The sequence below is a fragment of the Haliotis rubra genome, unplaced genomic scaffold, assembly GCF_003918875.1.
Source record: "Haliotis rubra isolate DU_JTF1 unplaced genomic scaffold, ASM391887v1 Scf40, whole genome shotgun sequence".
NCBI lineage: Eukaryota > Metazoa > Mollusca > Gastropoda > Lepetellida > Haliotidae > Haliotis > Haliotis rubra.
In genome coordinates, this window is record NW_025767080.1 from 2,910,492 (window position 1) to 2,930,137 (window position 19,646).

Sequence of the window (19,646 nt, forward strand, 5' to 3'; positions counted from 1 at the left end):
CAGTTCCATGACGTGTGTTTAATTTATGGAACGACAAAGTTATACAGGTGACAGTGTGCAAGCTACATTAAACCTGTATATATATATTGAAATATAATCCTACAACACTGGTGCATTTGTTCAGAAAATAGCCCAGAACGTCAACCAGTGTTATATATATATATGTACATGTAAATTATACGATCCACCAGTCCGACCAGTTTTACCATATTTCTCCCATTAATTATTACCCCCCTCATCACAAACCCACCCCCTACAAGTCCATCCTTCGACCACGCCCACCTGTCTTAGCTAGCGGCACGTGTGCCGCCTCATTCTGACTCTGCCTGTCTTTCATTCGGAATAACGTTTGTACTACATAGCCTAGTCAGTGGAATGTGACCTATCTACCTTACTAACAAAAAATAATCAATAAAACGAACGAAACACGAAAACTAAATGGCCGCGGTCTCAACAATGCAGGCAAATTTCCTTCAGGTGTTGCATTCTCCATGCCTCGTCGGCAGACTGGTGAAGGACCAGAGTGGTCAGCCGTCTATATTTAGGGCAAACTTCACCTATATGCTTGTGTAGTGGGCTATGACAAACGGCCGCATACCAGAGCAAGTCCACCTTTGCGTAAACTGTCGGCTCTGTTCGCCAGTAGTGCAGTGAAGCACGATAGTGCTTGTGCCTGAACACTTCACCTAGACACGGACTCGAAGACTTGAGGATACCAGATAAGTGACAGGACAAACTGAAACACTCTGATGTCAGCATAACGTACATTCATAGTTCGGACAGGTAAACAGTTACAACGCGATTTACCTGGAGTTTACCTGCGACGCGAGGATACAGTGATAGCGCTCGTCCCTCTCGGGGTCCACAGATGGTCGTTTTAACTTCGCCTGTCATCTAGGCAGTGGACAGGCCCGCGTAAATTGACAATTATGCTTCATCTCAAGATGCTGTCGTTGTGGAAATTGTGTATTATTGTGCTATTGTTTGAGTATTGTTCGTGTCAGAATGCATGTGAGCAGCCGAATGTTGCAGGAATTGTTGTCGGGAGTGTCTTTGGGACACTGGCGGTTGTTGCTCTGATTCTTGGAGTTGTAGCGTTCTTGCTGTGGAGACGAAACAAAGGTGAGATATTCTCATGTATATAGATATTTATGCTTCCTTTTTGTCACCTGTCAGGTGATTAATTTTCACACCACACAGGTGTTTGATAACTGTCAATTTAGTCTGTTTCACCTTGATTGCTCCACCCTTAAATTTCAGCCCATACATCACACCAACAGTCTCCAAAAAATATATATATATTTGAACAATTATTTAATTAACCAAATGCCCTGTTATATATTTTATTGTTAATGACCAGGTTAACATGATAAATAGTTTCCCAATATATAGTAAAGATTAATTTTCACACTAAAAATATCCCATAAGTAGGAAGGATAAAAATGATTTTTGTCAACATCCTCATTAGCAAATAGTTTTGTATCATGGACCTCATGGTTTTCCTTACTTGCGGACACACCCCTTTCTATTACAACCTGAAACAGCATAATTCATTCACACTCGCCATGCTCTCAACAAATATCTTCACTGGTCTCTTTATGCTGCCCAGTGTCATGTAAGAATGTTGAATCTATTGGTATACTCAGAGTCATTTTGAAGTTGACAGTTGAAATCTACATTAGAAAGTGACGCCAGCAAAGCAGAGATTGACATATTTTATCAGGTAAACAAACAGGTGTATTGATCCAGGTAAGCTACCATGGTGTGAATGGATCTTAACAGGTGAAAATACATTCCAGTATCATAAAGTAGGGGGACAAGCATTGTATTTGCAATTGTAAAATATGGAAACATTTTTGAGCATTTCTCAATGTAAAATTGATACATGCTCAAACTTATACTACTCAAAAGAAGTTAGGGGCTACCAGATGTTTATACTGTACTGTATTGTATGAAATAAGAATGAAAAAATCATTGGACCAAACTAAATTGGGTCATGTTTGTTTTTAACACTGGCTTTTCACGGTACTGTAACACAATAAGTAAATTGTGTATGATAATTGTTCATACAATAGTATCTGTAATGAAGACACCATAAACTTTCTTTCCTATGTTTTTTTATTAATTTTTAGTTGTTTACAGTAAACATGACAGTAAAATATTTTCAAAGATTTAAAGTTCAGAATTCCATTATTGTTTACTATTGTATTTTAAGGCAGTGTTTTCTTTTCAAACAATGCAAGACTTGATGTGTAACTTTCACAAATAGACATTAAGCATCATGCAGTTGGTGATGGTGAGACTGGGTTTCTACATCAACTAGATGAACTATACTACTCAATATTTGACAGGGATGATCAGATATATTATTCTATATATACATACAAACAGCATTGTATCATACTTCAATGTTTTGAATTTAAGTTTGTCTTGAAGTAGAAGCTCGGTCCTGCATATTCCTTATTTAGTCATCATTTTGCAGTTGTCAAATCTCACGTAACTCGAAGTATTTATGTATTTCTACTTCCACACAATAGTGTTTGACTGTATACTTGACATATTATAAGAATATTTTTGTATCATGTAAATATATCAAATATCATTATCAAAAATGGGGTGATATATATTCGAACATATATAAGCTTCCTGCATCAATATTCATTCCAATATGTTTTCAAACCTAAATTAAAGGTTGGTTCAAGATATATGTTACTTCCAGAATGTAAAGTTTGTTTTACTTATTTAAATATAATAAAGTTACCTACATTATGTTTCTTAAATCTATACTTACATGTTTTGTCAGAAAACATTTGTGTATACGATAGAAGCAAGTATATCATAAAGTAGCCTTTAAAATATATGAATAATGGGGTCTGAACCAAACAGTCCAGTGATTGGCATCAGGGATATGATAACATGCATGAACCATGTCAGCCAACCTGACCACCCCATCCCATTAGTTGTCTTGTACAACAAGGAGTAGGGGTTGCTGAAGGCCAATTCTAACCTAAATCCTCACAGATACAGCTCTGTGGAGATGTAGGGTAGGTGGCTTGAGCATTTGCTCGTTACACAGAAGGCCCAGGTTGATCTCCCCCATGGGTACATTTCCAGTATTCCTGCTACAATATTGTTGGAATGTAGCTTAAACACAACTCATTCACTGTAGAAATGATATAAAGAAGTTCTCGTTTCTGTAAAATATATTTTTTGGTGCTGCATTTTGCTCTTTAAGACAACATGAACCATATATATAAATTTACTTTCTGAGGAAAATTGAAGTAGTTGAATAACAAATAAGCATATTTTTTGCCTTTAGTTATTTCATTAAAACATGTCTGCCCCTGTCAACACAAGGTCGGAGTGTTCACGGAGTGTTTACACTAACTATTCACAGTGAATCTGTGTCCAACATATTCAAAATGGCAGTTCTAGTTCTGTTTGCACAGAAATTCTGCAGACCATGAAACAGTAATGTGCCAAATAGGTAATGCCAAGTATTGGCACCAAATCTATACAGAAGAACCACCTAAAATCTAATTCATATTAACCAACAAACAAGAATGTTAAATATAAAGTCATCAATGCTTTTCCAAAAAAAAGAAGAAGAAAAAGAACCATTAGCAATATTAATTTCAAACATAACCTGCAATTTTCACAAAGGAAATAGGACATTGTGGTAGCCTGGTGGTTAAAGCGTTTGCTCGTCACGCGGAAGGCTTGGGTTCGATTCCCCACATGGGTACAATGCGTGAAACCCATTTCTGGTATCCCCGCGATGTTATTGCTGGAATATTGCTAAAAGCGGCGTAAAACCATAGTCACTCACTCACTCACTCACTCACAAGGGAAATGTAACATTACTACATGTCTCTATCAATTCAAGAAACACATCCACTGCAGTCTGTTCAATATTTGATAACAAAGTACAGATATGTATCTGCTTGAATAATTATCCTTGAAAACTTTAAGATGTAGTCTCATGAAAATCATTGTTGTCCATTTGACTGTGGATTTTATGTGAGTTAGTATGGTATACAACAGTATAGGTATTCCTTTGATGTTAGCCTGAAAGCTGCATAGCAATGTGTTTGTCTTGCGGAACAAGAAAAGGATACCAAGCCCTGAAATAGCCTCATTCTCGCTTAACACTCTCGACCCATTCTTCTGTGACACACTTTCGTACTCAGAAGGCTGCTTTCAGAGATTTCAATAACTAAAACATGAAAAATATGTCTTGCTATGAAATACAACCCTTGGACGGGCTCTGTTATCCTTGGTGAGGCAAGAACAGCACGTCCTCTTGACAATTATATTCCACATAACAGAATCTCGTTTCAAACAATTTAGACATTCTTAAATGGCTTGGTTGACTCTTGTGGTCTGATATATTTTTTCAGCTTGTTTGCTTTTGATGTTTGTAAAACTGAATGGGATTTATGTTGACATGGTGATCTGAGTACAGTGCTGGCTTGTTTAACTATGTAATTAAGTATCTTCAATGTGTACAAGGCTTGATGTTGTAAGAATATTTTCATGAACTGAGGCTACATACAGGATGACTGACGTTTTAAAGTAATGACTGGACATGGCCGAGTGGCCAATGCTAAGTGGTTTGAACTAAAAAAAATAATTTAAATTAACATGATGGGATTTTGTTTCATTTGAAAAATATTGTCTGTAAAATGAAACTAAAAGTACAAAGGTATTAATTGATAAGTGCATTATATACTGCCAATATTAAAGATTGTAGACAGATAAGATAAAACAAGGTTCATGTTTAATGTGTGTAGCTTTTACTTTTCCCTCCATAACAAATTGCCATAGTTTTATATCCGAAAGAGAAAAACAATATCAAGAGGCATGAATATATTAATATTTCTGTTTCACACTATCCAAGCATATTGTTTATATAAAAAAAAATAAGCCTAACAATAAACAAGTCTATAGGATAGTGTTAAATTTGTTTACTTTGCTGTTTGTATAGATTTATATAAACAAATATGACATGGAAAACCTTGCCCGCTCTGTCAGTGGGAAATCCCTTCATGGTTGTTGGCTAAAAATAGATTAATAAAATATATTGGGACAAATGTTCCATCTCTACTTGGCATAAAGGTTATGCAGCAGTAATTCAGCCAGGAACAAGTCTAGATAAGCATCACTTATTATTGCAACATGGTGGTGGGACATCCAAGTGGTTAAACAATATTTGCTTGACAAGCAAAAGGTCTCAGTTTGGTCACAATGTGTGAAGCTCATCTTGGCATCATTGCAATAAAATTACTAGAATATTGCTCATAAAAGCATTACAGACTATTCACTATATTGATTTCAATATTTAGAGATCTTATTCTTGCATACAGACAAATATTGTATGTGTGGTCAAAATCTTCTGATAGAATAAACATGATATGTACTGAAGAGGCCATGCCTGCAGCTATCATTCAGACTGAATCGTGAGATGCCTCTGGTCCTGTCGTGTTTGTGTCTGGTTCAGCGTTATATCTGCTGCTTGTTTTGTACAACAGAAGTCAGAAGACTGTGTTGACCACATTCTCTGGCCTGGCCGATGGTTGACCAGTGTCTAGTCAGACTTGACCATCTGCCATAGCAGCCATCTTGAAAATTCTCCTCATGTGTCTAGTTTCCTGTGGCCCATGTACATTTTAGCTGGGCTACTGTGTAACCCTCGGCCTGAAACGTCCGTTCCACAATGTGATGCTTGTGCTATGACTCACCGGCAAAGACTTAATTGTCAGGTATCATTATTCAATATATAAAACCTATATAACAATCTGTTACAATTAATAACATGGTCAGAATATGTGTTTAAGTTGAACTTTCAAAAGTGATTTAGAATTTCTTTAAATAATGCGGCAGGCAGGTCTTTCACAATGTAGAGAAAAATGTGAACCATTTAGTCTCTATAATGATAATAAGAGTAATTTTATAGCGCCTCATCCACATCACTGAGGGACATGCTCTAAGTGCCTACAAGTCACAGTTCATTATTAACCCGGATAACCCAGGCTGCCTGTGAGGTGCTAGAAGGTTAAGTCTATGTACAAGAAAGTATCAAAATTTAAAAAAAGAACATTTCTGTGGGGTCCAATTTATAAACCAGTTATTTTGGATAGAATATTTGTTGACATGTAACACAATATTTATGAAAGTGGAGGATCTAGACTCCTTTTGATCAGCCTGTGTAGATCTATCTTAGCGAAAATCCATCTCACAATACTCAAAATGTTAAACCAAAATCCAAACATTTCTAATACATTACTTGTTCAGCATCCAGACTTTACCCCCTTGTATCTGAATTCCAAACAGACATTTTTCCACCTTTAACACATTGCCATGAGTTGAGCTGTGTCTGAGATCGTACCCTCAATGCAACGCCAGGCAGGTGAGATACAATATTCATTCAGGTGAGACATCTGATGGGTGTCTGCACAATCCATTCCAACAACAGGACCTGCTTCTACCACAGACCTGCTTGCACCTCCAACCATGTACAGTAAACTCTGTGTTTGCCTCTCAGGGATGTTGAGCAACTTATACATGTGCCACCTAATCACCAACCAGAACATTATGTGGTCTTGACATGTGAACACAAAGTCCTGGCTCTGACAAGCTGAAAAAGTTAACAACACCTGCTAGCTCGATTTATTTTAGCTTGTTCTTTTTTATCAGGTTAAGGTAAAACAGCGAGTTGAGGATGTAGGGTGGTGGGATAGTCTAGTGGTTAAGGTGTTTGTTCCTCAGGACAACACATGGTTTCAATTGCCCATGTGGATAGAATATGTGCAGCCCAAATCTGGTGTTCCCAGCAGTGATATTGATGGAATATTCCTAAAACTGCATAAAACACATTCACCTACTGTTAAGGAGGTCTGCTGGTTGGATTTTGTGTTCACTTTAAAACTCAAACTTCTGTTTTTCAGTTCTTTAACACTGTATTTTAGGTCTGTCAGCATAATGATTAGCTTGATCAAGCTGAGAATCATAGTGCTAACTATGTTCATCATTGACATGGTAAATAAGTGATTTAATTCCCATGTTAAGACAGATTGTTACAAAGTGAATAACAGTGCCACTATATCTTTCCTTAAACTATGACATCATTGCATTGTCATTTCATGACATCATAGCTCGTAGTATGACATCATCAGTGGAGTACCTCTGCACCTTATCTCTACTCCAGTGAATTTAGAGGAAAGTTTCTGAAGGCTGAAGTCAGATGACAATCAATGCATTTCCTAATATACCAAAGTCATGTATCACAAGGCATAACTTTCCACGACAGTCACAATATTTCCCCCCATCTATTAAAGTTACATGACAGTATATATCCCCATCTACCATATTTTAATCTCTACAGATCTCTATAGGACAGTTTATATATTCCCTCCTCACTGATCTTCGATGACCGATTACTTTCAACAGCAAATACAAAATGCTGGAATGATCTGCAACTCATCATGTTGTGTGTATTTACAAAGAGTCAGGCCCCACGCTAGCCTGGACCAGGTGTCAATATGATCATTGGTGGTATCCATGCGGCCATGTTTGACTGTTGACCGTCTGCTGTCTGTCAAGTGAGGAAGTGTTGGGAAAATATGGTGTATCTGTGTGTTCTGGTCTTACTTAGCAGTCAGTTTTCATCCTGGTACATCATTTTGTTGTGTTTAGTTGTCAGTAATCTGATTTTAATAATTGCTATGGAAACATTCATCAAAGATGGAGTGCGGATTTTCAGAATATGTGTGGAGTGCACTCCCTGCACGCATGCACATGCACTAGCACACACTCATTCAAACACAAGATAATATTTGTATTTAGTGTAAATCTATTATATGTTTGGATAATTAAATAACCAACCTCATACAAAATGACCACGTTCACACAAATAGTCATTTGTCAATTAGTCCCAGATAGCTAATAATCTAATGTTTTCTAATTTAAAAAAGGGGGCTTGATTTGTTGGCTGTTTTCCTATATTTTCCTTCTGAATGTACGTTACTTGTAGTGTAGTATTTGCTAATACTGTCAAGTATGAGAAATTTGAAAACATTTCAAAATGCAATCATGTGAATGGCAGTGAGTTAAATTCAGATAGCATGACATTTTGCAGGACCAGAAATGCTTAAAAGGTTTTGTCTTCTCATTCATCTTGAACTAAACCTAAGGAAATCATTTTTGTCAGTAATGAATGGTGATTGAAGTAGAAAAAAACAGAAACTCCCTGTTAATTACCAAATTGATCCAGCGCAGTCGTCACTGCCTTTACATTCATAAAAAATGACGACAGGGTAGTTATTGAGCTGGACAGGTAAATCAGGCACAATGGTCATTGTCTCGTCAACTGCTCGTTTACAGGTGACCCCTACCTTTCAATACCTGGCTGGAACAGGCCATTGGGGTCAGTGAGCAATCAGACAACGGCATATTTTAGGGGCTACTTTCTTTATCAAGGACAAATTCCATTCACATTTATTGACCACTGTTCTCATGAAGACAGGTGCAGAAAGTCATAAAGAATGTCTATTTGGGGCACAGGCATCGCTTTCATTTTCTCAACATTGTGTGACATGGATGGTTTGGTCACCATGAAAGCATGAGGGAGTAACCATATGATTCACATGACATTCTAGAGTCTGTCATATAGGGTGCTATGAACAATTTCCGTAACGTTTGTATTTTTGTGTTTCGGGATTTACAAGCTTTGTTCAATAATTATTAAGATTTTCATTCATCAAATACGGAAAAACTTCAAAATAAGTGAAAACTCTTAAAGATAATCTGTATAAAAAAACCAAATCTGTACATCTCAGGTATGCAGTTGTCAGCAAGATGTAATGATGTATTATTGGTCCTCAGGGCTGTATATGTCTCATAACCATGATAACAGGACCACGATCAAACAAAGTAATGGAGATTAATAAACATGCTTGAATTGGTCCTTGATGAAATGCATACTGCATCATAATGAAAATGTTGCAAACATACTCTACTTGATTCACAAGTGCTTGTTCTTTTCATATTTTAATCTTAGTTGCAAAATACAAATTGCATGTTTGAAGGCTTAGAGATTGCATTATGTTTCCAATATTGCAGTGGTAACACAGATAGCATTCTCAGAATAAAGCACAGTGTTCTTGAATATTTTGAAATAGTAAAAATAATGTTAGATCTTGGAATGGCATTTAGACTGACTGAGTTTAGTTTTACGCTGCTTTTAGCAATATTCCAGCAATATCACAGCGGGGGGACACCAGAAATGGGCTTCACACATTGTGCCCATGTGGGGAATCGAACCCGGGTCTTCGGTGTGATGAGCCAGCGCTTTAACCACTAGGCTACCCCACCGCCCCTATGGCATTTAGAAGTGATACAAATAAGTGAAGAGAGTTTTATGGATGTCAACTTCTTTATAATGTGGAACATACTGTTTCGGGGGTGAAACATTGTGTTCGTCATAGTAAAGAAGTTGACATCCATAAAACTCTCTTCAAACTAATGTTGTTAAATCATTTTAGATGCTTTTCTGTTTTATGAACATTTTTTCATCGTTCACATAGGTTAGAACTTCAAAACCCTGGGGTCGGACTGTTGAAGTGGACTCTTTGCCAACCATTTCAACAGTTAGATACTCAGTCTCATCCTCTCGCCTAGAAACAGGACAGCTACAAAATCTCACTTTTAATCTTGTAATGATCACTCGTCCCCTTGAGGGGGAATTCCACCTGTTAAATCAAGTGTACATTGCCTGCGTGTGTTCCAGTCAGTGGTTAGCTCTGAACTGTGACCTATTTGTCTCAGCTTGACCTGGAAGGGTCATATCCTAGCTGGACAGAATTCAGGGCATAAGTACCCAGATGAATAGCCGTGGACCTGGGCCCCATTCCCCCATTCCACAAAGTTATTGTAGCGTTAAGACAACTGTAGTTTCCATACTTCATGCTACACTTACAACAGTCATGGTGCTACTTTGTCAAACAGGTTTGTGGTCCTGTTTCAAAAACAGCAAATCAGATGTCAGCTTTCTAAAACAATTTGGCCTCATCATCTACCACCTTGAGTCAGAATATTTTATTTCAACAAAAGAAAACCCATGCAAGACATTAATATACATTTGTTGGTATCGGTGCTCCCTTTTTAAGTGTACATGATTAAATATGACAAACTGTTATTTTGAGCACACATGATCTGTTAATATATACATTTAATGTTGGTCATATATGTGTTGAACATAGAGATTTTTTCTGGGTTACATCTTCTTTTTATTCTCATAAAGAATGGTGACCATCTTAACTGTTGAATTGATTAGAATATAAAGAAGATGTAACCCAGAAAAAATCTCTATGTTCATCAAATATCATCTTCTAAAATGCCAATCAAGCATCATATATGTGTTGTAAAAATGTTTGCCCTGTGTTTTATTTACCGTTCAGTTGAATAATGAAATACGTCATTGTATGTCATTCTGGAACATTGGTATTGGTTGATAGTAAAAACAATTCTATCCAAATATTCTACCTTAAGTAAAATTACAAGTAAGAATGTTATCTGGAAATTTTAAATTAGCATTAACGGCTATAACAGCTGAATAAGAAGCTTTTGTCATATCCAGACCCCCATAACACCAGGAAGTGTTACTTCCAACAAATGTAACGCACCACAATAATACATGCACCAATGGTATGGGATTAGGGCTGGGACGGGTACTCGGGTACTCGAATCCGGGTCGGGTGCAGCTGGAAACGAGTCCTATTTCTGGGAATCGAGTACCCGGAAAGGGAGAGAATTTTGTAATAACAAGGACAGATAATAACTTGTCTTTTTCATTATTGACGTAACACAAATTTACATCATTGGTATTGTCGGATTAATGGAGGTTATTATTAACGACTGTAATTTATCTGCACATGAGCAGTGAGTAGTCAAGTTACAGTAACAGTAGGAACGAAACGTTTATTTTAACGAGCAATGTAAGCAATGGTGTTACTCATATTGGTTAACAGACGTAAATTATATAGCTTGAGATCCTTGTACCCTTGTAAGTTTTCTATAATAATCTCTGTCAAATCGTGATTGAATATTCAGAAAGTTGACCCGAATGTATTCCTTACATTTCCGGGTACTCGATTCCGATTCGGGCAAGTTACTTGATTCCATTTTTTCCTACCCGTCCCAGCCCTATATGGGATGTTGCTGATGATATCAACCACTGGACCATAGATAAGGGATCCTAATTATTTAACATCCCAGATTTACTCCAGTATGATGCTTGGTCTTCAAGCACCATATCTGTTTTTCTTTTGTTTCACAATGTATCTACCTCTTATCTACTGTCATTATATCACAAAATCACTGCATGACAGTATACGAGAACAGAGAGTTGATGGTTGGGTGCTCTGGCCACGTCATATCAGCGGATGTTAAGGATAGTGCTTGTTGTTGCCCTGCCTGATGCTCTGCACTGAGAGGATTAAACAAGGACTGCTTGAATTTGAATTGATTTTTTTGTGTCTGATTTGGCTGCCATTGTTAAACTGTAACATGGTATCTGAGTGGGCTAGCACTATGAAACCCAACCTCCATAATATTCACTGCACCACTCCGTCCCGCTCCTCTCCAACGCTCCTCTCCCCTCCTCTCCCTTCCTCTCCGCTCCGCTCCACTCCACTCCGCTCCTCTCCAATCAAATCTTCTCCACTCAAATCCTCTCTAATCCGCTCAAATCTGCCCTGCTCTGCTCTGCTCTGCTCTGCTCCGCTCCACTCCAACACTCCAAGTTTATTTTGACAATGATAATTGAGCATTCATTCGACAAAATTCACCAATTTCCCCTCTGTACATGAGTGTTGATTACCAGGCCAATTTCAGGTGTGTTGATTGCAAAACTGAGTGTATCATTAACTTGACCACACAGGTGTGACTGATCAGGTACTTCATTGCTGTCAGGAGGCCTACTGTTAATTAGTGTTCTATCTACCCTGAAGGGGAGCTCTAGATCGTGGGCTCAGGTGAGAACCCTAATCTTATCAGGTGTTGAGAATGCTGCTTGACGTTTTAGTATATTCATTAGGCCACTAAAGACTCAACAATCAAGTTCTTTAGATCAGCACAAGATTGTTGTGTTTGTGGAAGTGTGGAAAGATCGGTGGATCATTAGATATTGATTACAGTGATTAAGCAGGCATCAGAATACAATGGTTGTACAATTTGTGTAAGTCAGTATATTGACTTAAGCCCTGGAAGAAAATTGGAAATGGGAAGAGAATTTCCACATGTAATTCATGTATATATTCAATTTAATTATGTTAATATCAGTTTTCATAATGAAATATTTATTGGGTTGCTTATTTTTAGGTTTTCATTGAAAGGTTTTATAATAAGTAAAAGTGACAAAGCCTTTCCACATCCATAAGAAATCTCTGCAGAAACCAGAGTCAATTGTTCAATGTTAACTATTTTATTAGCATGTGTTTCTTTGGAGTGCCAGGGAAGTCAGAATCATAATGGCATGGTGAAAACAAGATCCTGCTGCCTTTAGGGCACACATAGAAAAACGTTTTTGGTGATAATGTTCATTATGAATATGAATCCATTGATGAGGCTACATTGTACAAGTTGCCTGGAAATACACTTGGGAAATTTACACATGAACATGCTCACTTCATTCAGTTTATGAAGGGGTAAGCTCATACACAGAAATGTTGTATTTTTCACAACAAGATTTGATATCCATAAATTCTCTACCTTAGGTGCATTACTTCTAAATGTGAAGTAAAGGTAAGGTGTAAGGGTAAGACTCTTTATGACAATGGGAAGTGACATTTTGCTGTAGATTCTCATGTGATTACAGAAGTTTTTTTATACATATAATTTATCTTTAGTACGACAACTCCTAAATGCCTCTCAAAGAAGTTACCTTGCCTGTCTGTCTGTCCACCCGACCATCCATCTGTCCACCTGACCGTCCTTCAGTCCACCCGAGATGCAATGGGGTAGCCTAGTGGTTAAACTGTTCGCTCGTCACGCCGAAAGCCCGGGTTCGATTTCCCACATGGGCACAATGTGTGAAGCTCATTTCTGGTGTCCCCCGCCATGATATTGCTGGAATATTGCTAAAAGCGACGTAAAACCATACTCACTCATTCACTCACTCAGTCCACCCGACCATCCATCTGTCCACCTGAATGTTAATCTATCTGTCTGTCTGTCAGGATAATGTGTAACAGATTAAGTCACCGACCTTGAGAACTCCGCCATCCAGTTTGTTACCTCCCCCTTTGATGGCTAACCAAGATTCCATGGAACCAGTCCTAGTCTGGATTCTCTGCGAGGAGGTCGCACTATAATTTCATCGCCTGAAACTTGACATATGACCAATCACACAGCTACACAGCCATGAAATGCTTGCATATGCTTGGAAACATGTCTAACAATTTATTCATGAATAATGCATGTTGTATGTTGTGTTTTGATAAGCTGTTCGCTGTTGCAGCAAGTGGATCATCATTGACGATGGAATGTTTCTACTGTCATAGTCTTGCTGGTTGAATAACCAAATTGTGTGGTACAGTTTATCAAGAATTTATAGTTAGACTGTTCTAGTTATCAGGAAATTGAAAGATGAGGGATAATGAACAAGGGCATGAACCAATAAGAGAATCTTGTGAACCATGTTTTCCAGTTGTGTGTGTGTGTGTGTGTCTGTGTGTGTGTGTGTGTGTGTGTCTGTGTGTGTGTGTGTGTGTGTGTGTGTGTGTGTGTGTCTGTGTGTGTGTGTGTGTGTGTGTGTGTGTGTGTTATTTATGGCCTTCTCAGCAATATTCCAGCCGAAGGATGACAGCCTACAAATAACTGAATCTGGACCAAACAATCCAGTGATTGATATTGGGAACAAGGATTAACACTGTTGTGGGCACAGAGCCTGACCACCTTATCCATGAAATTACCTCTCATGACTAGCACTGATTGGAGGGGACCTGTCTTAACCCAGAATCTAACTTTTTTTTGTGGGGTTATGAGAGAAATTATCTTGGGTCACATTGCTTATCATTTCTTGATTTACAGATAGTTTTGCACGAAAAGACATAGCTGGTAGGTGGAGAATGAACAATGAAAAGTTGTTTTTTATCTTCAAAAACATTCTCCATACAAACTAATTTTGAAGTATGGCTTTAACAAAATTGTTACATCTTGTGTGAAGAATGTCGGTAGAAGCTTGCAACCCTGTCCCCTACCTCTTCTCAAACCTGTCACATTACCATACCTGCATTCTCAGGTGAGTTGACGACCTCACATCAAAGAGAGGTTAACAAGGTCATATGTTTAACTCACCTGTAGCATCAGAGCATTGAAATCACTGACAGCATTGCTAACAAGAGCAGTTACGCAGTGGTTGTAACTAGGTCTTAATGATGCTGTACTTGATTTTTACAGAAAGCGTTCAAGTAAACAAGGCTTTAATTTCCTAAAGTGGCACCAAAGTCTGGAATATGGAGGAGAATAACATCTAGTTTTAAGTCAATAAAACATTTTAACCACAACAAAATGAGTATTTCCTTTTTGAGCTAAAGGACATTAAACATTTAATTTGTTAAAGGCATGGCCAATTGGTACTCATTTTAGATACACAAACTACTTAAAATTAAAAAAATGAAACTTTAAAATATTTCTTTCTACATTGTTTGTGTTTGTATGATAGTAAGTATGATATGTTAACAGATCCTTTTTTCACCTCACCACTATTCAGATTTAAGTGGAAACTGCCATTCATACAGAAAAATAATTGATTTGTTGTAACCTCCCAAGTTCTTACATAATTTCAAATATTTTTAAAGTTCATTCATTATTTACTTGTGTAACATAAAATTAAAAATGTAAATACTATTGAGACTTATAACAGTACTTCTAACATCTCTACCAATTAGTAATTCTGTGTGTTAAAATCCTCACTGTTGTGGTTTTTGATTATTTTTCATTATCAAACACAAACACCATTTTTGCGTTGTTATTAATAACAATTTCAAGGTTCCAGATGTGGCAGGTTGATATCAATTTACAATTGTCTGCTGTTTTACAGTATCCTGTTCATAACCTTGAGCCTTGAAATATCATATAAACAACCTCACAATGGAAATGTCACTAACACACAACACTCGGTTCACAGGTGCATGTTTTATTTGAACTCCTAAAAATTAGAATTGTATTCAGAAAATGCATAAAGGAGAAATTATTGTAATACAGACAAAACAAGACAAAAAATTCATGTTTTAAATAACACGGAGGACGTATGCTGGTTGTGAAATGACTGGCAACAAGAGGCTTCTTGATGGAAGGATGACGTTATATGAAGAGTAAATTCCACAACCTTGAATTACAACAAACGCGGTGTTGGAAAATATTTCCATGGCTACGAGTTAGTGTTTTTCTTCCTTCTCCTGTATGAGAGGTCCGACAATCATCAAAGCCAGGGTATTTCTTCGTGACCTGATGTCAACATCTCGACATGGAGGAATTCGTTCTCCGCAATGCTCACAGGAACAGGCGAAACATCACTGCTCTTTAAAAGAGAAGATGCAAGAATGGCCTTGCCTCAGAGAAGATATTGCGGCTTGTCATGGGCACTGAACGGCCTGACAAATGAGATAAGCAGCTTTAAGAAGGATTAACTCCAACAGGACTTAGGAAATCTTGGTAATGGCCTTTCCACTGAATTGTTACCAACTTCAAAGACAACCAGCGACATGAGAGGGACAAATTACTAGTTTATGTTTGATACAAGGCGATCAGGAATCAATTTGGTTTGGGAACGTTAGCCACAAGTATCTTGGCCTCATTAAACAGTCATTGATTGTCATGGTAGGAGATTTAGTCAACAACAGGGAACTTTACCTGTCTGTGAAGGTCTGTGAGGGATCTGACTTCAACCTTGAGGCATAACTGCGCACATACTCAACTCAGTTTTATTTACAGAGTGAAAACGAGGAATGAAATCATATCGGAGAAGGTAGCTTTTAAGGAAAATAAGGTTTTATTGTAGTTATTACTGTGTCAGAAAATGTGTCCTTTCTGTGTGATTAATGGTATTTGGGAGAAATTAAGCTGTACTACATTGATGCATCCACTGTCCTGGCCCTTTTATTATATACCCATGTAAACTTAGGATAGTAATACAGGGGTGCAATACGGATGACGTGGTCACATTCCGTATTGCACCCCAGATTCCGTATTGAACCCCTGCCGGTTCTATTGATTTGTTTTATTAAGTAACAGATTAATGCAAGATAAGAGGGTATATAATAAATATAGAACGTCATACTAGTGCATTTGGATGCTTTGTATTGAACTCTAAGATGTCATTCGAGCAGAGAAACAACTTGTTCTTGAAACTCGTCGTTTCATCTGCTCCCATGACATCTTCTCGTTCAATACAAAACATCCAAATGCACTGGTATGACATTCTATATATATATATGTCATTGTGGGTATGTTATATATCCTTGAAAGTTCTATCAAATGTTCATAACTGTTCTAATGAGCTATGAGCTATGACACCAGAACACGGTTTGCATGCTCCCATTCCAGAGCTTTGTACATATTTGAGACCTGTATCATTAGGTTCACATGCCAGGATAGATCTGAAAAACTGCATTAATCTGCATCTGATCAGCATTAAACCAAACTCACCATCATGTGCTAGATATGCTTCAGGTGCTCTCCCTCAACCAGGAACTTACTAATCCACTTCAGCAGTCCATAGTTTGTCCACACAACCATGACTGAGTGTAATATATCTTCAGTGAAAGTTTGCTGCTCACATGGAACTATTTGTGTGTTGTACTTGCTACCAATGACATGAATCATCTATATTTTGTTGTCCATTAGAAATGTGAATTTATCATCGTTGATGGAAGAGGAAGAAGAAATCTTTGTTATTATTGTTTCCTGTTTACTATGGTATACAATGAAAACGATAGTCAACAATGTACCCTGGTCACTATGGAGTCAATGCAGTGAAATAGCATAGTGTACAAAATTTGACAAAGTGGTATACAAATATAAAAACTGATAAATAAGCATTGTCAACAACCTAACATTCAACAGACACTGACTTTGTGGCTTAATGTGAAACAGTAGTGGAAAAATATATATTAATAACAATAGCATACTGAAGATATAATTCAATGTCTTCATAACCTGAACAGAAAATTGTCTGGTGAGAAACTGTCGTCTGCAATAAGTTAATGGATTTCCTTTTGTGCAAGAATAGTTAAGTCATCATTTTTGTTCAATTCTTTTAAATTGTCAGTGTTTTCTCATAACAGTAGACATTACTTTCAATAAGGAAATGTTTTATATACATCAAGCATTGAGCCTTGAGCTTATGGTGTTGTATTGTTTTTGCAATTGATCAGATTTGTCAGGTACAGCTCTCATCCATCATTTCTGGTCAAGTTGAGTGACACTGTCAAATGGCTGTCCCTTATCAGGGTTGTCGTCTGCTACGCTCAATGCAGCCGTCTGCTGCGTCCTTCTTGCTGCATGGTTCATCCATTACTGTGTAGCTTCAGGTGATATTCTGTTGCCATTGATCAAGTTATGGCAGTCAAAGCATTTGTCAGTTGATTGAGCTTTGCGTAAACATACAGGGATTTTCTTGACAATGACAACTCGATGTCTCCCTATCGACCTGAAATTTGTTGAAGGTCAAAGCACCTTGCCAGTGCAGGTTGTAACTGTTTTGTTTGATGTGGTCAGTGTATTATAGGTGAATGGACAGCAAAAGTGGATATCAGAACTGCTTATGACAGTCTGCTTGTCTCTGACTCCATGTCGCTGTCATTCAATCACTCACTCATGAGATATCTCACTATGCCTTGGCCTGTCTCACCATTTCTATGTCTTTCATTTTCCCTGTTTTTCTCATTGTCTCCCTTTACATATCCCAGGGGAAGGTAGGACCCCAGTGTCCAGTTCTTTTCGTTTGGGGGTGGGAGGGGTCATTGTTCCCTAAAAGCATTGATTGCTACTTTTGCAATTGTTTGTCTGGCTACAGTTGATTATTTACACTCACTCACTCACTCATTCTCACCATATTTACCATACCTCACTCTTTGCTCGCTCAATCCATTCTTTTAATATCTTATTCTACACTAAACCTTTAGTTACCAATATCCATTGTTGTTGTTGTGAATCCCTTTCACGCACACTATAATATTGTTTTGTTAATTGGTATTAGCTATATATAAGTCTGTTCTTTAAGCTGTCAAGTTCGTCACTCTTGCTCGACAGTGGTAAAGGAATCTATACCTAACTGTCACATCATAATATATCAAAACAGTTGTCATGCATAAAGTATCCCACCATTCTTTTATTCATGAAGCCTATCAGGATTCCTGACAGAACATGTTGAAGTATCACCTGCGTGACATAACTGCTAACTACAATGGAGGTGATGACCCTGCACATCTGCGTAGTTATTGCCTGAAAGTGTGCACTGCGGCTGCCAACAGCATCTGTTCTTCCCCAGAGTTAATCTATATCTGTGATATTGTCTATAAAACTCACTCACAATCGCACTTCATGTTCAGCAATTGTGTGGAGGACAATTGTACCAGCTTGCTATGTTTTTCACAAGAGGTGTCCAAAATGGATTGGGTGGTGATGCTACGTGGTGGTTCATGTGGCATGTGACATACCAGTGAGTGAGTGAGTTTGTTTTACACCACTTTTATCAATATTCCAGCAATAGCACAGCAGGGGACACCAGAAATGGACTTCACACATTGTACACTTGAGGGGCATCAAACCCAGGTCTTCAGCGTGATGAGTGAACACTTAAACCACTAGGCTACCCAACCCACCCCCGTGCTGACCGCCTCCGTGGTGTAGTGGTTAGAGCGTCCGCCCGGAGAGCGGAAGGTCGCGGGTTCGATCCCCGACCGCGTCATACCAAAAGACGTTAAAATATGGTACTTGTTGGTCCCTGCCTGGCGCTCCGGCATTAATGGGTACAACTTGGACTGGTCGGCTCGGAGTCAGTATAATGTGTCTGAGTGGGGTATTCATGCTTCACTGCGGCATGGTATCTCAGTAGGCTAGCACCATAAAACCAGCTTCAGTCTGGGCTAGTACAAGCAGCCGCACATACACATAGACACGCATGCACGTCGTCATATGAGCAAAATATTCTCAAGCACGACATTAAACCCAATTTCACCTCACCTCACCACCCCCGTGCTATACCACAAAGCAGTGGGGGATTGCTCATAATATCAACCCCTGGCTCAGTCTTGTGAATAGTTGTAAAAGTCATCTATCAATGCCACCATCCCAAACATTGAACATCATTTCTTTGTATGTGCATGTGGTTTATCTTTGAACAGTGATAACTTTAAAATATATTACTAAACCTAAATAAACTGCTCCATTCAAAGTATTCCTCCAACATGATGGGGTGCGACCCATCACAGACAAGTAATATTTTTTAACTCAGTTATACAGTTTCCCTTCCATTCATATTAGCCTTGCAATGCATGTTTGGCTCTGTCTTGGCGTTAGAGGTCAATGGACGGTGTTTATTTTCCTCCATCAAGATTTCATGCGTTACATGACAAAGGTGGTAG

General features: G+C 38.1%; 1 protein-coding gene across 1 annotated transcript in view; it reads left to right on the forward strand.

The window, feature by feature from the left end:
• The first annotated feature begins 383 nt into the window (after window positions 1–383).
• Window positions 384–19,646, forward strand: part of LOC124287346 (periaxin-like) — a 66,492-nt gene continuing 47,229 nt past the window's right edge. The window contains 1 exon segment of the mRNA XM_046723845.1: window positions 384–1,122. Coding sequence (XP_046579801.1) covers window positions 930–1,122 — 193 coding nt within the window. The 5' untranslated portion in view covers window positions 384–929.